We start from the raw sequence: 26923 nt of genomic DNA, 5'->3' as shown, positions 1-26923 counted from the left end.
TGTGCCCATGCCAATCACAACAACAACAACAACAACAACAATGACGACAACACCTAGATAGAGAAACAGGTAGGTAGATAGATAGGAAGACATAATCGATAGACATAGTCACAATCCCAAGTTGTTTTGTTGTCATGATAATTTTAAAGGATCGCCCATACATGTGCTTCTTGTATCTGCCAGAAACACAACATGTGACGTGATCTCACTCTCCCCCTCTCTGTCCCTGTTTCCACCCCTTTGTTTGTATCCCTTTAAATGTTTTAATGCAACCTTTTGTTGATCTGTGTCTGTGTGTCTTTGAGTGCCTAGAAAAGTATAAATACCATGTATTATGTAAGGATGTTATGACAAAAATAGGATCTTTAGCGGCTGACGTCGTCATCTTTAAGCGCGTGTTTATTTGGACTCAACAGGCATATGCAAAACACATTATTATACCGTCTGCATTATAAACATCTCTCTCCTATTTCTCTCTTAAGACCCCAAGCATTCCTACTAGACAAAGGACTCTGGCACATGGAACAGTAACACACAGGGAAGAGGGTGCGCCGAAACTGCAAGATACAGTTGGCTATTTAATCTAATTTACGTAGTCACTTAGCACAACTCATCTCATTTTCTTAATCTTTGTTTTTGCCTCAGAAAATTGGCTTTGCGTGGGCCGCACAACGCTTCTCTAAAGAAGCAGCTAGAGCTACATCAGCATACACTTTACCGCTGTGCAGTGTCCTGAGATATCTTCAGCCTCCTACACCAGCAGCTATAGCAGGCAGATACCGTGCAGTGGGCTGCACAGCTGGGAACACGGCAACTCGCTGGGAGCTCTTTGTGCTTCAGTTTGTGCCGGGCGCAGAACCTCGCATTGTTAGGAGCCCCCATAGAGGGTGAAGACATAACATAACATGGATTTTGTTATCACTTTGAACACGGTTCCCAATTTATTGCGAACGTCTCTCAAGAAAAGTGAATTATTCAAACACCCAGAAAGGACTCATGTCGTCCCTACGTCCTAACGAGCTGCTTATCAATGGTTTGGCAATACGATATGCATTGCTGACTGTAGATTTGTTTCTGGATTTTCGTTTCTATACACGAAACCCTGAAGAGCAACATAGTGTTCAATACGGGATTCAGCTGAATATATTAACGTGTTTTCCTTTAATGCTGTGCCCAGAACGTTTGCTCTATTGTTTACAAAATACTGCAATGATGTTGTTCTGCGAACGTCAAACGCATCGGAAAGGGACAAGACTTTGCCAAAAGTTAATAACAAAAGGGAACCTAGGATCTTGGGCTCATGGACTAGTCATTAGTGTACTGTATGTGTGTTTGTGTGTGTGTGTCTGTATCTCTATGTGTGTGTGTGTCGGTGTGTCTGTCCCTGTGTGCGCGTGTGTGTGTGTGTGCGTTACTGATTAAAATCCGTCCCACCCCGGGGCGGGTTCGGAGCCGGTGGACGACCTGTGTGTCCGCGTGGCTCTACGGGCGCGGAGCGACACCAGGTTCAGCAGTCTCTCCAGCTCGTCCCCGGCCCCCCCCGCCCCGCCCTGCTCCCCCGGCTCGGCCTCTGGTCCCAGGCACTCCTCCGTCCGCCCCCCGTCCCAGGCCCGCAGCGGGGGCTGGAGCTGGGCCGGGTGCAGGTGGAGGCCGGGGGGCGGCGGTATCCCCTCGTAGGCGCGGCGCGTCGGGGGCAGCGTGTCGTAGAGGCCCTCCGGCTCCGCCTCCTGCTGGGCCCCCCGGTATTCCTCGTAGACGGGCGAGGAACTGTCCTCGCCGCCGCCGCCGCCGCCGCCGCCATCGCCGCCGTCGCCGCCGTCACAAGGGGCCCCTGGGCCCCCGACGGGCTCCTGGGGGTCTTTGGCGCGCCCCCCTGAAGGCCTCCTCTCCCAGCCTCCCGACCGGGTCCTGTCCCACTGGAAGGTGGTCCCGGCGGGCTCCGCCCGGGCCCCGGGGCCCCGGGCGCCGTCCGGGGCCCCGGGGCTCGCCAGCCGGTAGTCTAGCTGGAGGGAGCGCATGCTGCCCCCCCGTCGGATGGCCTGCTGGGCCTCGCTGAAGTCCCAGTGGGAGGCCAGCTCTGGGGGCCTCAGGCGGGACGGGGACAGCCACATGGAGGTCTGCGGGGGGGACTTCCAGTGGTACGCTGCAGGGGGACAAGAGGGAGAGAGAGGGGGGGGGGGGGGGGGGGGGGGAGGAAGCATGTTTTCAAGGGCATCTGGGACGGTAAAGCAATTCAGAGACGTGAACATTCATGCCAACAGGATGGCCTCACTGGAGGTCATTTCAATAGAGGTCGTAGCTATAGCAACCATAATTTGTGCAAAAATAATATCAAAAAAGAATACATACATCAAGAGATGTTATGTTATGTTGAAGCAGACTTGTGGATGCCGTGTTAAAAGTGGGATTCCTGTCTGAGAAACAGCCAGCTGTCAGAGGGTGGGCCCGCATCCGTGTGTGTGTGTGGGATGTAAAAGAGGCTTTAATGCCCATGTCAGAGCCTGGTGCACAGTGCATCAATAACACGCGTGGGCAGAGACCGTCTTGAAACCAGCCCTTCCCCGGTAACCATACCCTGTTTTCCCTGTATAAATCACCAGCGTTCACACAGAGCGCTCCCTCAAAGCGAGACTTCCCCTAGTCTGTCAGATGAGAGAAGACACTATGGATACAAAAGAATGAAGACAGGTGGGCCTTACAATCCACGATGTAGTCTTTGACCCGCTCCGCGCAGACACCCTCATCGCGGCGCGTGTGGGGACCCACTGGAAAGTAGAACGGAAAGCGAGAGCAATGAGGCAGGAGATGAGAAAGGAGAAGGGTGCATTTTTCGTGGTGAAACGTGTTACTTATGCACACAATTCAATGCAGAGAAATTCTGGATGACTTACAACGGAGGCTTAAAAAAACGCACCACACTGCATCCTGGCCAATGTCAAGCCACAATCACACACACACAAATAAATAAACACACACAAACACACAGACAGAAACATACACACACGCACACACGCACACAGATACAAACGCACCCATTCACATATGTTCCTCAATATCATAACTCATGCTAGGGACAAAACCCATATGCCAGGAACACTAAAAATAATTTCCAGTCATAGCATTAGCATGCATGAATAACATACATTATTCAAAAGGTAGCTGTTATGGAAAAGAAAATCTGCCATGAATTATGATAAATAAAAATCATGAATCACGATTGTTTATTATTTTAAGACTCTAACTGAGATGTAAATTGGGACATTTTTTAAGATATAAATAAAATATAAATAACAGTGTCCTTGTTACAGTGTTAATACACAATAAACAATGTAATAAACAATGGGAGAACTTGTAACAGCATGAACTTAATATGTAATAACATTACTAGATCATTCCAGGTGATCATGGTGAAAAAACCTTGCAGGGATCAAAGTAACATTGTCCAAATAAAAACCATGAATACAAAAAGGAGACACAATAACTGTTTTTAACAGGATAGGTTTGAAAGGTTTGATTATGTAATGTCTGGAAAAGGATATGATATAATCAAGGCCTATACAATCACATGAGAAGATCATCAGCTGACAACACACCTGGGAGACACACAATGACCGACACACACATATCGACCAACACACAAAGATAGGGACATACACAAACACACAAACACACACACACATACAAACAAAGACAAATACATGGAAAAACAGACACACACAAAGGGACACGCAAGGACAAAGACAGACAGACAGATAGATACAAAGTTACGGACAGAAACACACACTAACACACATAGATACAGACACACAGAGACACACACAGAAACAGACACACACAGACGGATAGAACCGAACACACACACACAGAGACAAACACAGACACACACACAGTACACACACACACACACACACACACACACACACGGAAAGATGGAAAACCCACAGACATACAGACACAGGGGGACACACAGACACCAAGACACAAAGACAAACACACACCCCAGCCCTTGAATCCCAGGCTAAACACAGATGCCTGCCAGCGAGCGAAGCTGATGTCAGCCGCCACCACGTCAATGCTGAGAAGCGTGGAGGGTGGCGTTCACAACAGCATCGTGTGGGACAGCATTGAGCGATCTCTTCAGCACGGCTGCGGAGATTGTTAGGAAAAGATCAGGGTTTTTGTTTTAACCCCCCCCCGACTTACCGTCGCTTTCGATACTGCCAACAGCATTGTTGGGAAGACGTATGACCGTCACAATCGAGGCTGGAGCGTAATAATAACAACAGGGGCGGGGGTGGGTGGGGGGGGGACAAAGAGAAGAAGACAATGTAGGTGTCTGCATGAGAAGGCCAAGGTTCCCATTACAGGGTGGGACTGTCAGTCAACACTAAGGTTGCAGTATTGCTGTGTGTGTGTGTGTGTGTGTGTGTGTGTGTGTGTGTGTGTGTGTGTGTGTGTGTGTGTGTGTGTGTGTGTGTGTGTGTGTGTGTGTGTGTGTGTGTGTGTGTTTGTGTGTGTGTGTGTTGCAGAGTATATGAGTCTTTTTGTGTCGTAAACACAACTTTTGTCCTTGCTATTTTCTTTTCAACTACATTAATTGGATAGAAAACAAAACCCAGACCCAGGCTTATACACACAAAGATACACACACAAACACACACACAGACACGCTCACTGAACAGATTATGAAACCATTTTTGCTATCAAGTCATTGTAAGGATGGCGATGTCTACAGTGTTTATCAGTAGTGATTGCATGTTAGCTTACGTTAACAATATGCATTTGTAGAAGAGTGTATGTGTCTGTGTGTTTGTGTGTGGTAAACACACTCCTAGTCCTTGTTTCTTTCCTTTCAACTACATTAATCGGAGAGAAAACAAAATCCTGACCCAGGCTTACATACGACACCATGATCATAAGAAGAAGATTCGACTCAAATACCAAATTGTTGTTGTTTCTGATTGCATGGGAATGTAGAAAATTAAATGATGTTCTTTGTGCTGTTTGAGCCAATATTAAAATGTTAAAATGTATTTTCCAAATTCTTGGCATACCTTTATAAAGTTCCTCATAAATAACCATGTATAGTGTTTACATGGTTGGAACCCATTCGTTGCCAACTAAAGGATACACATGCATCATACACTTGTGATGTCACTATGAAAATCATTCCTTCCCTGTGCCAAACGGCTTGTACCAGCTAATCACACCCACACCTGGTGGCATTACAATGAGCCCTTTAAAGGGTTTAGATCACCATTGGTGTGTACGGCGGTACGACCAAGAACTCTATAAAGATCACAGACAGAAGCCAAGGCTTCCTGTTGGCACCGCTCGCAAAACACAGCAGGATCAGCGCTGTTCCCATCCAATCTGGCCAACCAATCTTACCAGATTGGGTGGGAAATCTGGCCCAATCTGGCAACGCTGCGTCTTCTTCTTACCGTTGTCATCGACGGACTCTGAGGTGAAGGAGCTGAGAGAACGGGCCTCGGAGAGGCTGTCCGAGAAGCACTGAGCCTCCTCCAGCAAATCAGCTGCCTCCTCTGCCACACACACACACACACACACACACACACACACACACACACACACACACACACACACACACACACACACACACACACACACACACACACACACACACACACAAAGACACAAGCACGCACTTGCACACACACACAGACGCACACAAACACACACATGGCAAGCCCGCAAACAAACACATGCACGATACGATTATAGATATAAGATTGACAGTTGTCAAAAGAACGGGCAGAAAAACGCAGAAGAGAGCAGGTCTTTCAAACCAAACCACCAAAGTATATGCCCCCTCCCCTCGCCCTGTGTTTCACCGCCGTTTAGAACTGATGCATTTTACACACCTGTGATTAACAGGGAAGACGAATTCACCAAACTCATCAGGGAGGAGACAAGAGAGATTGATCAGAAAGTACCAATCATTCAACCTCGAAGCAGATATCCTCACAGCGCAGTTCACTCACTAATGGCTAACAGGTGGCTACGACATTTCAAACAAATTACATCTAAAGTATTGCCCTTCAAAATCACCACCAGCCCATTTCATTACCAAAAAGTAGTCTTTCCTGTTAAGAAAAAATCCATAAAGTCCATAATATCTTGATGAAGGTGGTACCTCTCAAGAAGACCACTGATTACTTAATTACAGTGGCAAAGTAAGCACAGTGTAACAGCCTCCTCCCGGCTGCCCGACGCGCACGTGGCTGTGATCAAAAGGTTCCGTTCCCGTCCCTGTGAATGGAAAGTGCTCCGTGGAGGAGCTCTGGGTGCAACACCCAGCCGATAGCAGGGTTTCTTTGATCCTACGTTCGTTGCACACATACACATGATGTGTGTGCCTATGTTGGACTCAGGTGCAGCTGTACACACTTTGCTAGAGTAGGATACCATGATGCTTTGCCTTCCCCAGATCCTGTCTTGTACTGACATTGACCACGTTAACCCCTGGGATAACTTGGAACCATTTCTCATCTAATTCCTACCCACTGATCAATTATACTGACAAATTTAAAGTGAGCAACCTAACTAATAATTACACCTATATTAGAGGCCTTAAGTGAACCATTGGTAATACATATGGGTACAATAATAAACCACTAATTATCTTAACTCTGCAGTTATAAGCAATAATAACAATTAACTAACCATTTACCAATGGTTTTTCAAGTTAACCAAGGTATTAATGTATGCATTATTTAATAGGGTAACCGAACCCTTCTAAATAATGTACACATTAATCCCTTAGTTAACATGAACAACAGTAGCAATCATGAACACCATTAGAAAATGGTGACCAGAGCAAAGGTGAGCTGCTAATCAACTGTTAGTTAATTGCTGGTTAATGCTTTATACTGCATTTACTCATCTTTATTAATTGTGAATAATTGTACCAATATTATAACAAGTTACCAAATCATCTTTAATCCAATTCCAAAACCCTACAGCCCAGATGCACCATGGGACATTTGGCAATGGAACGGTGGTTGGAACTTACCCGGTCCTTGGAACTCACCGGGTCAGTTCCAAGGACGGGGTGAGTTCCAAGTTTCCAACCACGGTACATTTGGAACTCACCCAGTCCTTGGAACCCACCCAGTCCTTGGAACTCAACCGGTCCAAGGACCGGTTGAGTTCTAACCACGGTACCTTTGGAACCCAGCCGGTCGTTGGAACTCACCCGGTGGGCTGGAGTCCCCTCTCTGGGTCCTCTCCAGCTGGAAGGCCCTCTGGCCCCACTCCTGCTCCCGGTCGTCCAGCGGCTGGCCCCTCTGGCCCCCGTGCCCCCCCACCGAGTCCCAGGACACCTTGTGGGCGGGGCTATGCTCCGAGTGACGCTGAGACGCCGGCGGGAGATTGGGCGCGACGCTGCACACGGCCACGCCCCTCCTGCTGGCCCCGCCCCGGAGGTGAGACGTGTCGGAGAGGAAGCTGCTCAACTGAGGGAGAAAATAAAAATATAAAAACGTACATACATGAAGAACACCCCCCCCCCCCCCCCCCCCACACACACACACACACACACAAAGCAGCTAAACATATCTGACATGAGTTGGATCAAAAAATATGGAATTGTGTTGCTGCCATCAGGCTAGAAGGGCATTGAGTTGGATAACCAACAACAACACAAGGACCCATGTGCTTGAGCTGTGATCAGGTGTGCTTGCCTCATCATGTAAATAAGCCCTTGTGTCGGCTTGGTCATAATGCAAAATCAATCTTATGTCCATGTGTAACCATGGCAGCATCTAGTTTCCAACGTGTTTTTTCGTTTTTGTGTTGAAGCCTGAAGCTATACGCTTCCACGCTGAACCCAGGCCCCCCATCACGGGCTTGCAGGCTGACCAAATGAGGTCTACGAAAGACGGCTCTCTGAAGAGCAGCTTCAGAGAGCCGCCGTAGAAGACTGCAAAGTGGGCTCTGGTTAGGCTGAATTAAAATCCACAGCACAGCTTCGCTTTAAAAAAAAATCATTTCCACGTCGCCCACCCTGGTCCCTATTCTCCCACGACAGAGGAAAACAAACCCAACAGGCATCCCAGACGGCCGGCCCCCCCACCTGGCTGCCCTCGCTGGACGTGCCCCGGTCCCCGCTGGTCCTCTGGGCGCCCCGCCCCCCGCACAGGTCTCCCGGCAGCTTGGGCGAGTGGCAGTTGGGCCGCACCATGACCTGAGGCGGACCCCCCCCGCCGCCGCCGCCGCCGACTCCGCCTCCGTCGCCGAAGCAACCGGAGGTCCCCGAGGAAGAGCCCGCCGACGCGCGCATGGCCTGGAACTCCATGCCCGCCGTGCCGCCGCCTTTCTCTCGCAGCATGTAGCCCGCCTCCGAGGTCACCGTGGAGACGCCCATGGCGGGCCGGCCCCCGGCCCCGCCCCCGCCGTCCGACTCCTTCCTCAGGGAGATCTTCTTCCTGAAGCCCACGAAGACGACGAGCAGGACGGCGACCACGAGGACCAGCACCCCGATGCCGACCATCTCCCCGGGGCCGATGTAGGACAGGGGCTCCGCCTGGGCGCCGCGGCGACACGCGCGCGCCAACGAGAGCACGCAACAACAAACACACGCACAAACAAGAGCACACACAAACGAGAGCACGCAACAACAAACACACGCACAAACAAGAACACACTCCAACGAGAGCACGCAACAACAAACACACGCACAAACAAGAGCACACACAAACGAGAGCACGCAACAACAAACACACGCACAAACAAGAGCACACACAACCGAGAGCACGCAACAACAAACACACGCACAAACAAGAACACACACAAACGAGAGCACGCAACAACAAACACACGCACAAACAAGAACACACACAAACGAGAGCACGCAACAACAAACACACGCACAAACAAGAACACACACAAACGAGAGCACGCAACAACAAACACACGCACAAACAAGAACACACACAAACGAGAGCACGCAACAACAAACACACGCACAAACAAGAACACACACAAACGAGAATACGCACCAACAAACACACACACAAACAAGAGCACACACAAACGAGAGCACGCAACAACAAACACACGCACAAACAAGAGCACACACAAACGAGAGCACGCAACAACAAACACACGCACAAACAAGAACACACACAAACGAGAGCACGCAACAACAAACACACGCACAAACAAGAGCACACACAAACGAGAGCACGCAACAACAAACACAGGCACAAACAAGAACACACACAAACGAGAATACGCACCAACAAACACAAGCACAAACAAGAACACACACAAACGAGAATACGCACCAACAAACACACGCACAAACAAGAACACACACAAACGAGAATACGCACCAACAAACACACACACAAACAAGAACACACACAAACGAGAATACGCAGCAACAAGAATACACACAAACAAGAACACACACAAACGAGAATACGCACCAACAAGAATACGCACAAACAAGAACACACAAACAAGAAGAGACAAACACAAAAACAAGAATAGACACAAACAAGGAATACGCGCAAAGAAGCACACACACAAACAATAACACACACAAACGAGAATAAGCACCAACAAGCACACACATAAACAAGAACACACACAAACAAGAACACACACAAACAAGAACACACACAAAAAAGCAAATACACAAACGCACAAACAGGCACACAAACAGGCACACAAACAAACACGCACATACACAAACACACAGAAAAGCAGACACACAAACAAGCACTCACATAAACAAACACACACACAACAATCACCAACACAAACAAGCAAAGACACAAACAAGAATGTTAAGTCACAAATATGATAGTATGAATCTGTTAACTTTGATTAAAAGTTGAATTGCTTATTATGCCACTTTTGCCTGACTTTCACAGAGGCTTTGTCTGGGGGAGGCTTGCTGTGCTGGGTGAGCAGGAATCCTTGCCTCATTTATTACAAATATTGAAAAACACACTTAGTGACACAAACACAATTGACTGATAATATCTATACATGTTACTGATAAAATATATATATTACAAATCATCAAGAGTGATGTTTTGAATCTGCTTGAACCATAATCAGCAGCAGAGGTAATTATCTCCTGACGCGCTCTCTCCTCGGGTCATACAACATACCGTGGTTTGTTTTTATATCAACGCATTAGTCAACGTAGGTTAATAATGCATCCACGCTCAGATCTTAACAACATGAGCAGCATGCAGTTTGTTAAATAATAAATAAAAGGATTGTATTCAATGTCAATGGCTACAATTTATCTTTACAAGAAATTGGGTGTAGGAATAGTTCCCATTGGGTTTCTGGTGTTTTTCTTAGAGAATCTTGCGACCATGTCCCAACATGAGATGATGGACTGTAGTCGCAGAGGAACACAACTGCAGGCAGTTAAGAAAAATGGGAGTGAATGATTCATGTTGCATTGCTATAAACTAAACTAAGAAGTCTAGTTTTTAAATAGATACATTTTTCAGAAATCGTGTTTTGAACCTCACAGAGGTGGAATAGCCCTCAGAACCTCTGATAAAAATATTTTCTTAATTCCCCTAACCCTAACCCAAACCCAAACCCTGATTTAACATTTGTCCTTTTTTTTAACAGTCTTTTGACGATTGTCCTTTTAATGGTTTCTAGCTTTGTACTCACTATAGAAGGTCTTGCGTTTCAATGGTGCTATAAAAATAAAAGTTACAAGTTTTATCGTTGCGGCCGCACGGTCTGAGTAATTCATCCAGGTCCCTATCATACCCAACCAAGCGTCTACATGACAGAATGTGTTTGAGTGCACATATCGAAACAAAGATAAGTGACAATTGAAGTCTGCCAAAATGAGTCAGATCAAGTTATTTAAAACCACAACCATCTGCCTTAAGGTCCCCCTCATCCATTTCCTTTGATGCATTGACAAGGATGGGGAGCCATAAACCAACAGGAAATGCGCCTGTCGATTGTAAACCTGTGAGTTATTTCCGGATTCTTCATCACAAAGCTGTTACCTGTGTGTCACCCTCGTCATCGCTGGGGGCCCCACAGAGCTGTCCCTCGAAGCCCAGGGTGCAGTTACAGTAGAAGGCCCCGTATGTGTTCACACACACCCCTCCGTTCGCACACTCCTCTCTCAAACACTCGTTGACATCCTCCTCGCACCTGTTGGGCATAGACCAGGAGAGAGGAAACATGGCACCAGTCACTAGACGTGTGAGAGTAACGAAAATGGGACACAGTGGTTTTGGGCGCTAGAAGAGATAGAATTCAGTTGAGCTTCATGTCTGCTTCATGTCTGCTTATCATTTCGGAGGGTTTAATTGCTTGAGTAAAAAAGCAAGATGTGACATTTCAAAGTAAATATTCAAATGATTGCAATATTTATATTGTTAAAAAGTATTGGTTGGGAGAAGCAGTTGATGGGTTTGTCTGCTGTGAGCACAAAGAGAAATAAACACAAACAGACACAACACACACAGAAACAAAGACAGCCATGAACAATATTGACTGGCCCAGTTCACCATTTCCAAGATGACAAGGCGACCCCCCCCACTGGCATTGCAATGAACGAACAGAGGTTAACACACTTTCCCCTTTCAATTATTTTCTCCTATTAGAACTCGGAAAACATGGCTTTGTGTCTCTGAAAAAGCTTCCATTTAAAACCAAGAGTATCCTCCTATATCGTCTGTTATGGGCGGATTGTTGCCCCTTTTAAAGGGTGGCATTGTAATTAAATGGGTAGAAGCAACAGAGGGTTTTGACTACGACTGGCGATGTGGTACACATTCAAAACGTCAATCTGTTACTTGTTACTTGAGGCTTGTACTTTTAATAATTGGTTTGACTTCGATTCAGTAGTTTGAGTTAAAGAAAAAGGGAAATTTGAGGGATAGCGATTAAAGAGAAGGAAATTAGTAGAGGTAACATTTCTACCCTCTAGTGGTGACACACGGAAAGGGTCTTTCAAAGGACATCACAACATAATTAAAAAGGCAGTCAGCAAGTAATGATAGACAGTTAAACTCAATTAGTTTGAAAAAAATATCAAAGCTATTGGCTACAACGAGGAAATATCTTTGATGGGTGAGTGTGTGTGTGTGTGTAAGTACTGTTAATCCAAACACATATCCTAGGTGTACTGTAGTTTGTGTATCTGTGTGGTAATGCAAACACCGTGTATGCACAACACTGACACCAATGTGCAATGCTTATCAGACGCTTGTTAAAATGAACAATGTGTCAAACAATCCCTAAACATGGCTTTATCCTGCGTTTGTGTGCGTGCGTGTGAGTGTGTGTGTGTTTGCGCGTGTGTTTGTTTGTGCATTCATGTGTGTCTCTGTGTGTGTGTGCTTGCGTGTGTGTGCGTGCGTGCATGCGTTTGTGTTTGTGCGTGTGTGCGAGTATGTCTGTGATGTCGGGACTCGCTTACACAAGTCCCACGAGACCCCGGGGACAACTGCAGAGGAAGGAGCCCCCCGCCGGCGTGCAGTCGCCCCCATTCTGACACGGGTTGGGCAGACAGGAAGTCAGCTCCACCTCACAGCGCCCGCCGGTGAACCCAGCGCTGCAACTGCACCCGAAACCTGAGAAAGGTGACAAGGTGACGAGAATCCCTTTGTAGGAAGCGAAATACTCCTGAGGGAACATCTCAACCGACAAATAACACTCCCAGGTGTGGAAGAAGCCCCCAGGACATGTGTTATCTGACTACTACACTTAGTTATTTTTTATATCGTTTGCAGCTCTAAAAAATTAAATAATAGTCTGCGATTCATTTATTATCTTGCCTTCTTATGCTTTAATTTAACGTTCACCCTTTTTCTGATAATCTTTTAACCTAAGTCCTTTTAAAAGTTTCACATATGATTTCTAGCTTTTGTGGCCTTTGTGTTTGAATGGTGCTAAATATACTTGGCAAGATTTATCTGCATTGCCCCGCAGAGTAATTCATCCAAAAGCCGAACAGAATGCGTTTGAGCGCACATTTCCAACACAAGATGTTGCCTAAATTGTAACGCCAAGCAACAGTTTAGAAGAGTGCGTCAGATCAAGCTAATTAACACATCCGCTTTAAAGTCAACCTTGTCCATGTCATTCTAAATCAATAACGACAACATTCAGTTATCAACCGCCGGTATACACGCTCGAAACTAACTGTGGAGAAACTGAAGATCCTCAGATCGCGCATCCCCTGTCCCCACCCGGCTACTGTTTTTGAACCGGGATGGCCACCAGGCGGCCGAGGCCTCCGGTGCTTCCCCCCGCTCCCTGTCCCACTGACCTCCGGAGGGCAGGCTGCTGCAGGGGGCCCCGTTGAGGCAGGGCTGGCTGACGCAGGGGTCCGGGTAGAGCACGCAGCCCAGCTTTACCTCGCTCAGGCCCGCCACCTCGGCGTAGCGGCTCCTCTTGTTCTGCAGCGGCAGCTCGTTGCCGTTCAGCCGCAGCGAGCCCAGGCACCCCTGGAAGCCGTCCTGGGCCCTGGGGGGGCCCCTGGCGTCCCTGGGGTCCCCCGGGGCCTCGCTCTGGCTAGCCCCGGACCCCGCGCCGCCGCGCTCCCCCCCCGGCCCCGGGGGAGGCCTCACCTGGGCCCCGAAGAAGAAGGATGAGTCGGGGGCCAGGGGCCAGAGGCGGACGGGGGCCCGGGCGGCGCGGCGGCGCTCCACGTAGCTGTCGTCCAGCGACAGCAGGCTGTAGTTGTGGGTGAGCTCCAGGGCCACGGCGTGCCACAGGCCGTCGTTGATCGGACGGCCGGAGATCCCCATGATGCCGAGCGTGTTGTCACACTCGAGCTGGAACCACAGTCGGCCGCCCTCGATCTGTACGGGGGAAACCAGGCCATCCAATCACCATGTCACTCAATAATTAATGAGTGAGGGTGTGTGTGTGTGTGAGTGTGAGTGTGCGTGTGCGTGTGTGTGTGTGTATACCTTCAGCATAGTGCAGGGTTTAGTATATGTGTGTGTGTGTGTGTGTGTGTGTGTGTGTGTGTGTGTGTGTGTGTGTGTGTGTTTGTGTCTGTTTGTGTGTGTGCGTGTGCACTTTCAGAATAGTGCAGGGGTTAGTTAGTGGGTGTGTGTGTTTGGACGTCTGTGTGTGTGGCTGCGTGTGAGTGTGTGTGTGCCTACCTTCAGCATAGTGCAGGGATTAATCTGTGTGTTTCTGAGTCTGTCTGTCTGTGTGTGTGTGTGTGTGTGTGTGTGTGTGTGTGTGTGTGTGTGTGTGTGTGTGTGTGTGTGTGTGTGTGTGTGTGTGTGTGTGTGTGTGTGTGTGTGTGTGTGTGTGTGTGTGTGTGTTGGTGCTTGTGTGTGTCCGTGTGTGTGTTTGTGTCTGTTTGTGTGTGTGCGTGTGCACTTTCAGAATAGTGCAGGGGTTAGTTAGTGGGTGTGTGTGTTTGGACGTCTGTGTGTGTGGCTGTGTGTGAGTGTGTGTGTGCCTACCTTCAGCATAGTACAGGGGTAAGTGTGTGTGTGTGTGTGTGTGTGTGTGTGTGTGTGTGTGTGTGTGTGTGTGTGTGTGTGTGTGTGTGTGTGTGTGTGTGTGTGTGTGTACCTTCAGCATAGTGCAGGGATTAATCTGTGTGTTTCTGAGTCTGTCTGTGTGTGTGTGTGTGTGTGTGTGTGTGTGTGTGTGTGTGTGTGTGTGTGTGTGTGTGTGTTGGTGCTTGTGTGTGTCCGTGTGTGTGTTTGTGTCTGTGTGTCTGTGTTTCTGTGTGTGCCCGTAAGTGTGTGTACCTTCAGCATGGTGCAGGGGTTGGTGCGGGAGAACATGATGACCCCCCTGGCCTGAAGGGTTCTGATCCTCAGGCCCAGTCTCATCTCCCCGCCTGCCGCCGTCTCCGTCACCCTGTACTTGATGTAGCTGTTCCCAGAGAAGCTCAGCGAGGTCTGGCCTGCTCTCCATGTTCACACAACACACAAGGGAAATATCAGCAAGAAGAGGGCTTTCAGCTAATACAACCACTAGGAACAACAACGCACTTATACAACAGATTTATTCAGCTATGCGATTTCCTCAACGTCTACTTGAATTTCTACTCTGCATATAAATATCAGTTGAACCCACCGGCGCATTCGTCCAGCCTGTCGGGCTGACACTGGCAGACAGAGGGCGCTGTCACACCGGAGCGTACACACTGCATGTCTGATGGACAGGATTGACCTTCACAGAGCTCAAGAGGAGTGGAGCAGAATCCCCCTGTTTGGGGGGAGAGAGGGATGTATTGACCGGAACAAGCACAAACTCTAATGCGCGGTGATTACTTAACAGCATAACTGGGAATTACAAACAGTTCAGCGACATAATAGTAATACAAAAGATGTGTCGGTTAATCTAATTACACACACACACACAAACACACACACACACACGCACACACTCACAGACAAACACACACTAACAGACAAACACAAGCACACACACACACACACACACAAACGCAATCACACACACACTCACCACACAGACACGGACAAACACTTACACTCACAAACACACACTCACACACCAACAAACGCACTCACACCCACGCACACACACACACACACACTCCTTTGAGAAAAGCTGGACTGATTTAAGCACTGAAGACCTTCAGGAGCTCTGTAGAATCCCAAACAGAGCGATAAAAGGCAGACACTGTGCAGCAGCACGATGTCTTCACCGGGGCATTACCGGGGCACGTGCAGGCCTCCATGCGTCTGAACGTGGGGGACACCAGGCTGACCCGCTCGGTGCTGTAGGTGACCGTGGCGCGCGGCGCCATCACCAGGGTCTGCTCGCACGCCATGTCCCCGCAGTCCAGCTCCCCGGAGCAGGTCTGGTCCAGCACCTCCGCCCCCGCCAGCACCCCCCGGAACTGGCCGCGCGCCCGGGCCTCCGCCAGCTTCTCCGCCAGCTCCTGCGGGGAGAAGAAGCCGTCTCCCCCACCACCACCTCCGCCTCCGCCTCCGCCACCTCCACCTCCACCCCCGGTCCCCGCCGGCTGCGAGGGCCGCTCCATGGCCAGGAACAGGTCCACGTCGCCGGCGCCGTCCACCGGCTGCACGCCCAGCACGTGGATGAAGTCCACCTGGCCCGGCGGGAAGGCCCAGGCCCCCAGGGAGCGGAGCATCAGCCGCACCTGGCCGAGGTAGCGGCCCAGGAGGTCCTCCGGGGAGAGCGAGCTGAAGCGCACGGCCACCGCGCTGCGCAGCACCACCTCCGTCAGCTGCTCCACGCGCACGGACACGTCGGCGATGACGGCGAAGCGGCCGTCGCTCACCGTGGCGTTCAGCTGGTACCTGGGGGGGGGGGGGGGGGGGGGGGGGGGCAGAGGGTGAACTAGTCGCACAGACGTCTCAAACTTAGAAGGTTCAATGTGCAAGTTTGCAATTTCAATTAGGGCTGCTCGAAAGAAAAATCATAATCAGGATTATTTTGGTCATTACTGAAATCACGATTATTAAAACGATAATTTTTGTGTTTGAAACATGATGCATTTATTCAGCGTTTATCCAGAACTATCGAAAATTTTCCAATCGAGAATAATGTACAAATATGTATCCAGCTGTATGCATCGATGTATTCATATAGGCCTATATTTATCTCTTTTTTTATAATAATAATCGTTTCAACTCGATTATATTAATTTGGGGATTTTCTGACCCAAAATTCAAAATCGCGATCAAAATTGTATTCTTTGCACAGCCCTAATGTCAATCTAGCTCAAGCCTTAATATTCTTTGCTATAAAAACTCTGGTTCTCACCCCTACCTCTCCCTGCTCTCTCCAAACCCTGCGCACGCACAAAGAAAAGGTGAGGCTCACTGAAGAAACCTAAGATAAGATCTGTCTACGCTGAGAGAGTCCAGTAACCTCAATCCCTGTGGGCGTACAGCCTTCTCTTTGTATGTGGTGCATTTAAATTACTTCACTGAGCCAGCAAGTGGCTCAGTGAAGTAAAGTCCAGTCTTACATCTGAGACAGGAAGTGATCTCCTTGTGTGTATGGGTGACAGGAAATGTTCTCATTGTGTGTGTGTGTGTGTGTGTGTGTGTGTGTGTGTGTGTGTGTGTGTGTGTGTGTGTGTGTGTGTGTGTGTGTGTGTGTGTGTGTGTGTGTGTGTGTGTGTGTGTGTGTGTGTGTGTGAGACAGGACGTTTTTGGAGTGTTCTCCTTGTGTGCATGTGAGACAAGATGTGTTCTCTCGTGTGTGTGAGACAGGAAGCGGTTGTAGTGTTCTCCATGTGTGCATGTGAGACAGGAAGTGGTTGTAGTGTTCTCCTTGTGTGCATGTGAGACAGGAAGTGTTCTCCTTGTGTGTGTGTGTGTGTGTGTGTGTGTGTGTGTGAGACAGGAAGTGTTCTGCTTGTGTGCATGTGAGACAGGAAGTGGTTGTAGTGTTCTCCTTGTGTGCATGTGAGACAGGAAGTGTTCTCCTTGTGTGTGTGTATGTGTGTGTGTGTGTGAGGCAGGAAGTGTTCTGCTTGTGTGCATATGGGACAGGAAGTGTTTGGGGTGTTCTCCATGTGTGCATGTGGGACAGGAAATCTTTGGAGTGTTCTCCTTGTGTACATGAGAGACAGGAAGTGGTTGTAGCGTTCTCCTTGTGTACATGAGAGACAGGAAGTGGTTGTAGCGTTCTCCTTGTGTACATGAGAGACAGGAAGTGGTTGTAGCGTTCTCCTTGTGTACATGAGAGACAGGAAGTGGTTGTAGTGTTCTCCTTGTGTGTGTGCATGTGCGAAAGGAAGTGTTCTCGCTGTGTGTGCGTGTGAGAAAGGAAGTGTCCTGCTTGTGTGCATATGGGACAGGAAGTGGTTGTAGTGTTCTCGTTGTGTGCACGTGGGACAGGAAGTGCTCGTATCCCAGGTACCTGCCGGGCTCAAGCCCCGGCAGAGCCACGATGCTGCCGTCCTGCCGGTTGACCTGGAACATGCTCCTGAGCGCGGGCCTGTGGGTGTACGAGAGGACGTCGTTCACGTCGCGGTCCGTGGCGTAGATGCGGCCGACGGGGCCGCCCGGGAAGGAGTCGGTCACCATGACGATGAAGACCTCCAGCGGCGAGACGGAGGGCTTGTATTGGCTGTTCCCGATGACCCTCAGGTACACCCAGGAGGAGGAGGCCAGACGGGGTCGGCCGGAATCACTGGCCTGGAACAAACACAACCAGACACAACAACGGGCTTACTTTGAAGACATTTGAAGACACTGTCTGAATGCGTTTTACCTGGAAGGCTGTTTTTCGGTGAATGGTAGCGAAAGTATTTTGGTTAGTTTCCTATTAAAATCCACCGAATATCCATGGAAAAGGGATCTGGGAATGGTGCAAAGACATGTCCTTCTTCCAACATTCTCTATGCTTCAATTTCCGTAACAAAAGAGCTGCTAAACCAGAGTCAGGGTGGTAAATCTTTCTTCCGTTCACTTTTTTAAGATGCTTTTAGTGCCTTTTATAAGCTCCATAAAAGGCACTAAAAGCGCCTCACCTGGATCTCCAGGGTGAACTCTCGGCGGGCCTGGGGTCCCAGCACCCGGGTGGTCCGCAGCGTCCCGGACCGGTCCAGGGAGAAGTAGTTCCCCTCGTTGCCGGCGGCGATGCGGAACTCGAACGGGGGGCCGTTCCTGGGGGAGTCGGGGTCCTTCACCGTCAGCTGCAGGACACTGGCCCCGGCCGGTTGGTTCAACTGGAAGCAGGAGGATACGATGTGACACACTGACATCCAGGATCAATGTACCGCACACACACACACACAGACACACACGCACAGACACACACCGCACATGCACTCTCATGCCTGCATGTGCAGGCAGAGACGTGCACTGATGCAGAGGTACGGCGCATGGGCTTTAACACATGGTTGCACTCAAACACACACATACCCAAACACACACAAACACTCACACACTCACACACATACATGCATTGCACGCATGCAAACACACACACAGTGGGGCACTACCTGGATGACGGCGGTGGAGTTGGGGGGGGAGAAGACAGGGGGGTTGTCGTTGACGTCAGATACGTCGATGTTAACGGTGGCAGTGGAGGACATGGCCGGGGAGCCACTGTCAAACGCCTGCACCGAGAGAGAGTCCCTAGATACCTGCAGAGAGAGAGAGAGAGAGAGAGAGAGAGAGAGAGAGAGAGAGAGAGAGAGAGAGAGAGAGAGAGAGAGAGAGAGAGAGAGAGAGAGAGAGAGAGAGATATTGTGCATCGGAGCATTGATACAAAGCCAGATACCTTTATGCCTGCGAGTGCAAACTGATAATTGAAGCCCTCCCACGTGCATAATGTGAGACATTAGCGTTCACCTTGAGAGGTCCCGGTGTATTCCACTCTGCCCGTGCTCACGAACCGTAAAATTACTATCGATTCCTTTTTGCCGCTATTGTACTCGCAGACACATCCTTACCAGCTCTCGGTCCAAACGCTTATTGACTTTGAGCAGGCCGGTGACGGGGTCAATCCAGAACTGGTTGCCACGGTCCCCCTTCAGTATGGAGTAGGTGATGTGGCCGTTGACCTGGCTGTCCAGGTCCTCAGCCAGCAGCTGCGTCCATCACACAGGGAACAGCGCAGTGAGTGGGAGGGGAGTTTCACTTAAACTCAGAGACAAATGAGGGCATGAATTGAAAAAAAACTATATATACATTACATATAGAGGTGCTGTAGGTCAGATTTAAAAGCTTTTCCCCAAGTTTAATTAATTAGAAACCTTTAGCTATTAGAGTAGGGATGTTCGTCTTCCGGAATATCCAGATTTGCTTCAATTTCAAACGTTATGGGGTCAACGATTCAAATCGATTCTCGATTCAAAACGGAAAAAAATCAGATAAGATAAGATGATAATGAATGACGGAAAAATAGCCCATGGTACCCTGGTAATGGTCTGGCCAATGGAGGCGTCCTCGCTGACCAGCACGTTGTATATCTCCTCGCTGAAGGTGGGGGCGTTGTCATTGACGTCCATCAGCTCCACGGTCACCATGGTAGCGGAGCTAAGGGGCGGAGTCCCACTGTCCAAGGCCTCGACGGTCAGGTAGTAGTCCTTGCACACCTCAAAGTCCAGGTCGTCGGCCACAGAAATAATGCCTACGTGTGCGCGCACACACACACACACACACACACACACACACACACACACACACACACACACACACACACACACACACACACACACACACACACACACACACACACACACACACACACACAGAGATCTTTAAATTCGTACCCACGTACGGGCGTTGCAAATTTCAGCTTGTACGAGGGTGTAAAGTAAAATTGATGATGAAACTTGTTTTAATGGGATATAAAAAGGTACAACATGCAAGCTTTGCTATTTCAAGCTAGTCCTAAAACCTTGAAAAGCCATGCTTGCTGAAAATACTTAACATGAGATTTCTCTGCACTGATGCTGGGTCGGAGTGATTAACCTTGATTCCTGCAGCCTTAAAGTTACCGCTAGATCACAGAATGTGTTTTGGCCATTGTACCTTCAAGGTTTTAAAACACAGCATGAGGACTACAAAGTATTACACTAGCTTAAGGTTAAACCAAAGGCATCAGCCCTCCTGTGATCCCTCCCGTGATCACGGACCCGTCCTGCTGTTGATTGTGAACATCCGCAGCTCGTTCCCCGAGCGGACGCTGTACGTGATCTCGGCATTGGGCCCGATGTCCACGCTGGTGGCGAACAGCCGCAACACCTCGGTTCCCACGGCGACATCCTCCGGCACTGTGGCGGTGTAGTCCCTCCTCTGGAAGACCGGGGCGTTGTCGTTGACGTCCAGCACCAACACGGTCAGCTCCACCTGGGAGAGACACGGGACATGGACTCATGGCGGCTGTGAAGAAGGGGATGCGTTGACGACGGTCGTGAGCATCCACTGGTCCCGGTTACAAACGGGGGTGAATCCTTCGCAGTTTTACAAATCCTTATCAAATCTCATTTCCTTCTACCTGGAGGGCGAAAAAGAAATCGTTAGCCTCACAGCTTAATTACCCTATTAAATATTTTAAGGTTAATTTTGTATTAGGGTCAAAATGCCTTTAGGTCAAATTGGTGACTTAGATGACAGAAAGTGCTATGGATTGTAAAAGCACTCAGATTTGCTGGGGATATAGCCAATGAGGCAGAGTGAATCAGCAGCGTTAAGCGAGTAGTTAGGATAGATATAATAATTTGGCCAAATATGACTTAAACAATTATGACAATCATCTTATCTGGTGCTAACCCACCTGTGAGGCCAGCGCCCCCGGCTGCCCGGCCTGGTCCGTGGCCTGAACCCGGAGCTGGTAGGAGTCCTGGGTCTCTCGGTCCAGCGTCCTCTCCAGCACCAGCACCCCCGACACCGGCTCGATGGAGAACACGCCGTCGGCCGAGTCCACCAGGGAGTACACCAACGTACGGTTCAGGCCTTGGGGAGCGACGTGATACACAGAGCAGGAATAAGTGTATGCAGAGTGATTCCTCTCCCGTGCTATCTCCATCAGCCATGTGTTTACACCGTACTCCCAGATAGACCGCGCTATCTCCGTCTCTAGAATTGTGTCTTCAGATAAATGTTGTTTTGTATTTTCGTACACGGGGGGCAGGCGAACATAGTGGTGCGTAGCGGCTCGTAGGAAACGTTCTGGCTTCAGTCGTGTCGCTCCTGCTACACGTCTGCAGTCTGCCTCAGAGTTAGGAGCTCAAACTTTTTACGACGCGTGTCTCTTTAGTCACAGCAAAGTACTGCTCGCATCAAATAAAAACATCTCATAAAAACTAAATGTTAGTTCATTTCACAGCAGCACAGGCTCAAGTGCTTATGGCTCGGAGCACTTGATATGGGCGGTCAGGAAGGGGAAACACTGTGTCGAAAAAAAAGATGAGGGGCGGCCACTCCAGAGGGCAGGCTATCGCTCGCACATGCAAAGGCAAGTGGCCCTTGGGCGTCTTGCAGACACGAACCTCGAGTGCTCACGACGGCGCCAACGTGTGAGGCCTTGACGCATACGGTCGCCAGGCAACAGAAGCTAATTGAGTCCTCAAGCGCCTGGAATCGGACGTAAAGAGCCGTCATTTGCACATGACACTATTAAAATCGACCGATGTACAAATGAATCGAGATTCATCTGGAGGGCCCTTTAAACCCTACGTTCACCCTCATTAGAGCCCATCCTTCACCACGCAAACGCCTCGCCAACACAGTGCTTTCCCTCGTTTCCGAGGATACGTGAAAGCCCTTTGCTTCACAATTTCGTCCTAACATCCTATTCGTTCAGGGCAGCAGCAGCTCGGGAGGTAGAGCGGGGTTGACTGGTAATCGGTAGGTTGCTAGTCCTGTCCCCGGCTCCTCCTAGCTGTGAGTGTCGAGGTGTCCCTGAGCCAGACGCCTAACCCTGACTGCTCCTGACGAGCTGGCTGTCGCCCTGCGTGGTTGACTCCGCCGTCAGAGTGTGAAAAGGTGGTTGTGAGTTGTTTGGATAAAAGCGTCAGCATAATCCGCAAAATGTATAATGTACCTTGGTCGGGGTCGCTGGCCTGCAGCCGGGTCAGCAGGGCCTTGGGCGCGGCGTTCTCGGCCACGCTGGCCACGAACACGCCGGAGGAGAAGGAGGGCGCGTTGTCGTTGACGTCCAGCAGGCGCAGGGAGACCTCCGAGCGGCAGAAGAGCCCCCCGCCGTCGGTGGCCTGGGCGATGAGCCGGTAGACCCCCGTCCGCTCGCGGTCCATGAGGGCGGCCGAGCGCAGCTCCCCTGGGAACGCAGACGAAAGACGACGGGAATAAAGACGCAACCGGGCGAGACGTGATTAAACTGGGGCTGATTGTGATTATAGAAACATCAACAGGAGAGGCTTGACCCGGATCTTTACTAAGTACAAATAAATGATCAAACTCGTTGCAATTGGGGTTGAAATAATGGGGGAGGAAGCGGCAGGAGCACCGGTGTTGGCGTCCATGTAGAAGTCTTCGACGCCGATGCCAAACAGCGAGTACTGGAGCTCAGCGCTGGAGCCTGAGTCAGCATCTGATGCTCCCACTGTCAGGATGCCCTTGTTAGTGGGGATGTCCTCGGGAAAGGCAGCACTATACACGGCCTGGGACACACACAGACACGCACAATCGCACACGCACGCACACCAACCCACACAGACACACACACACACACACACACACCAACCCACACAGACACACACACACACACCAACCCACACAGACACACACACACACACACACAGACACACGCACACACACACAGACACACACACACAAACATACAGAGTGAAAACTGAGTGTCTGTTTCAGCACTTCAAAAGACACATTAAACAACCGCGATCAGCTTGCATTAGGCTCGCCCGTAGAATTGGCAACCCAGAATCGAAATGCCCTGCCATCACCCTTGGGTCTGCGCCAAGTACCTCCAAGCATACATCACCACCCCTTTGTCTTCCTTCTTCTTTTTCTTCTACTTCTTCCTCTTCTTCTTCGACTGAACGCATAAGTTGAAGGCCAGTGTAATTGCTCGTCACTATATTGTCTATCGTTCTAATTGACTGCTTAACAATCTCCCCCCCCCCCCCCCCCCCGCTTTAAAAAACAAAACCAAGCCCGTTACCATGATAGGGTCAAGCGCCGCGGGAGTTCAGAGTTCAGCGAAACAACAACGCTCTCTTCAAGCCCACACGGGCCAATTTCCTCGACTGCCAGAGAGGGGGGAGCTAAAAACAGAGAGATTATGGGAGTAGAGGCCGGGGGGGGGGGGGGGGGGGGGGGGGGGAGAGGCAGGACGGGCCGGGAGGAATCAAAGTGATTCAGCGGCTGTCGGGAAGCCGAATAAAAGTTTCTCCACTAATTAGGAGGAATGGAGGCGTGCGCTTCGACGCTAAATGAAGAGAGATGGAGAGAACGCGCATTCTAATGACCTTCCCCCGCTATGCCCCTCTGTCGTTGTTTTTGTTTGCCTTTCTTTTTTATATTTGCCTCAGTTCATTAACGTGCATGAATCGCAAATGTCTGATGAATCGGGACGTTTACCGTCGAAAAAGATTTGTGCCAAAACATTAACTTTCGATGCATATGTAATAGGGAGGAATTCATTAAAAAATAATTAAAACAAATTGAATAGATTGTAAACACATTGTCCGCCTCAATACCATCGTATATTGATATCTACCCTCGCCTGGTGTTAAAAGTAGAACAAATTATGTAAATCGAAAAAAGTCGCGCCAGAGTTCTCCAACTTCTTTAAAGAGCAAGTGAACACCGTGTTTCAGCTGGAATTACAACTCTATTCTAATTACATTAGAAAAGAGTTTTGTGTTCTGTTATTCACGAATAGGAGGGGGAGGGCTTTCATTGAGACTGAGTTATTTATGCACTCAGATTTTTTCTACGACTTTACCATTACCTAAAGCTAGGCACAAGATACTGGTGGTTGAGCAGTATCGTATCAGCGGTGCCGTTATGAGCGCTGGCACAGCGACACAGAGTCTAGGCACTCGTGTGTCGGCAGAGGAACCCTCCTGAGGTGGGGGATATCTCTCCCCTGCAATCTCCTTCATCGGTCCCATGAAACAGGATGGAGTAGGTCCACAATCCCTCCCAATGCTAGACTAGGCGAGTAACACAATAACAAATATATGATCAACCCACGTAAGATCATAGATCGATACCGCATGAGCGTCATTGATCTATGATATTATCTTTGATTAATCTTTGATATTATCTATGATTTATCTATGCTATTATCGGATACATTTTTATCCAGACCAACATAAATGCAGCAACGAGATGCCAAAGGTATGTGGTACAGTACCACCTAGCTATATACTATTAAGACTAAAATCATGCGCTCTGTAGGTCCAATCAGGAAACGTATGTAAATACATAGGATTTTAACACTTAAAAATCACCTTTTTCATCAGTGTTATTTTAGTAGCAGTGACACAATGGCAAATATTATTAAGGTGACGCTCATTTAAGGCATATTACCACGTTTACAAAAAGCTTTGCGTTTCACTGGTTCTTTAGCAGAACATTTCAACTTTGCATGAACTTTCTATAGAAAGAACATAATCTGTCTGGGGAGGGTAAAAAGGGCATTAGTGTAGGACTCATGAATGTGTGTAATCACTGGCTTGCTCTACAGCAGCAGTTCTGCATCGATGGTTGTATTAACAAAGAGTCCCAAGACGAGAAACTAAATTAAATCTCATTCTTATAAACCAACATGGTTTTCATAGAGACATCAGCATGTAACAGTATATGAAAAAAGGTCCACAAAGCTTAAAGTGCTCTGATGTGTACATTATGCTTGGGTAATCATCCATGGGTAATGACACGCTTGGCATTCTGTTTCCATAACCAGCTGTATAATTGAGTGGGAGAAGCCTCATTTTCAATCAAAGGGAACCAGGGAGTCATTACTGTATCTGGTATTCCCAAACAGCACTACTCTCTTCACAACGTGAATCTCACTTTGCAGGGGTGTAATGTCCTTGATTTACAATCTGGAGCTTCATGCAATTGCATACGAGTGGGAATGAATGCACTTAAAGCGTTTTACTTTTCCACACTTATTTTCCACACGTTTAGTATATTATTGAAAGAAAAAGCTAATTCTGTATGCACACTCCTGGGTATTTTTTTCATTCATTTAGAATAAATATTCTTTTTTGAACTTTTTTGTCCTAGAGTCGTAATGATTCAATTTTCCACCACTGTGACTTAAATTGAAAATAAAACATCAGTGCTGCATATCACCTTTTTTAAATCCATCTGAATACCACAATAGCGATTATACTTAAATTATACTTATTACTATTATAATTATTATACTAAACTACACTTTCCCGAATCGACCCATGAGTGACATCACAAGCGGGCGCTGTCCGCCCCATTCCCCATTGACCCGAGCCACCGCCCACCTCACCTGGTTGCAGATGGGGCTGTTGTCGTTGGCGTCCATGACGGTCACCTCCACGGCGCTGCGGGCCACGAAGAGGCCGTCGCTGGCCGTGATGTTGAGCAGGTACCAGTCCTGCTGCTCGCGGTCCAGCAGCCCGCTGACGTACACCTTCCATTCCCCCTGCACCAGGGCCAGGCCAAACACACCCCGCGGGTTACCCCCTGCAGATAACCACCACGGACCCGCCATTATTATCATCGTCAGGGCTGCTGGGAAGAGTTGTTTGATTTGCAACACAGAAAATCCAACATAGAGAATCTCACAACTGTGTGGGATTGTTTATTGCAGCGAGTGTATCCCGATCTTGAGGGCCCGGGGATGTGAGCATTGATATTATTATTACATTTTTTATCATGTTGAGGTCTAATAAATGCCCCGTACTTTATGATCAGAGTGCCTAACGATGCCAAGCTACAAGCTACACAACAAGCACTTAGTGTGGTGCAAAGCACATTATGTTCATAGGGTTTAGAGGATGTGTTGGGAAAAATGTAGGGCTGGATTCATCAGGATCTTCAGACCTGAAGAAAGTTGACTTAAGATGTTATGCCAATCATAAGTCAGACTTTAAATGTTACACCTACACGATACAGTGGACAAGCTGAACATCTATTGGTCGGGGCATTTCTCTTTCTTGAGCCTCATATTGGTTTTAACCAATCATGTTGCTGGAGGATCTGTAAACGTGTAGTTGGCCATCACAAACTCCAGCCTGCACTAATAAACTGTTAAAAAAAGAATCTGTAGATATTTTAAATGAACCCTGTGTAGACTGACCACTGTAGGAATACACTTAACCTCATACACACGGAACAAAACAGGAACCATAGTATAACTTCATGGTTTCAAGCCCAGACTCTGTACCGTCTCCCCTCCAGAAGTTCTGCTATAACATAAAATAACTGCTTGATCCGAGCTGGGGCCGACGTTGGATTATAGTGGCCTGGAAAATACAGGCACGTTCCAAATT

At 48.8% G+C, this 26923-nt stretch overlaps 1 protein-coding gene across 1 annotated transcript in view; it reads right to left on the bottom strand.

The window, feature by feature from the left end:
* Positions 1-362: 362 nt before the first annotated feature.
* Positions 363-26923, bottom strand: part of LOC130386039 (protocadherin Fat 3-like) — a 46533-nt gene continuing 19972 nt past the window's right edge. Inside the window, exons 13-35 of the mRNA XM_056594825.1 lie at positions 25918-26114; positions 22930-23083; positions 22507-22740; positions 21238-21416; positions 20597-20810; positions 19874-20088; positions 19409-19546; positions 18956-19099; positions 18482-18679; positions 17869-18146; positions 15688-16295; positions 15082-15213; positions 14751-14908; positions 13301-13835; positions 12449-12602; positions 11025-11175; positions 8099-8548; positions 7220-7478; positions 5445-5546; positions 4204-4263; positions 2700-2765; positions 1845-2143; positions 363-1772 (exon numbers count right to left, since the gene is read on the bottom strand). Coding sequence (XP_056450800.1) covers positions 1419-1772; positions 1845-2143; positions 2700-2765; positions 4204-4263; positions 5445-5546; positions 7220-7478; positions 8099-8548; positions 11025-11175; positions 12449-12602; positions 13301-13835; positions 14751-14908; positions 15082-15213; positions 15688-16295; positions 17869-18146; positions 18482-18679; positions 18956-19099; positions 19409-19546; positions 19874-20088; positions 20597-20810; positions 21238-21416; positions 22507-22740; positions 22930-23083; positions 25918-26114 — 5279 coding nt within the window. The 3' untranslated portion in view covers positions 363-1418. The remainder of the gene's footprint in view (positions 1773-1844; positions 2144-2699; positions 2766-4203; positions 4264-5444; positions 5547-7219; positions 7479-8098; positions 8549-11024; positions 11176-12448; positions 12603-13300; positions 13836-14750; positions 14909-15081; positions 15214-15687; positions 16296-17868; positions 18147-18481; positions 18680-18955; positions 19100-19408; positions 19547-19873; positions 20089-20596; positions 20811-21237; positions 21417-22506; positions 22741-22929; positions 23084-25917; positions 26115-26923) is intronic.

This window comes from Gadus chalcogrammus, chromosome 7 (genome assembly GCF_026213295.1).
Source record: "Gadus chalcogrammus isolate NIFS_2021 chromosome 7, NIFS_Gcha_1.0, whole genome shotgun sequence".
In the NCBI taxonomy this organism is placed as follows: domain Eukaryota; kingdom Metazoa; phylum Chordata; class Actinopteri; order Gadiformes; family Gadidae; genus Gadus; species Gadus chalcogrammus.
This window is presented reverse-complemented; position numbering and strand designations above follow the sequence as displayed.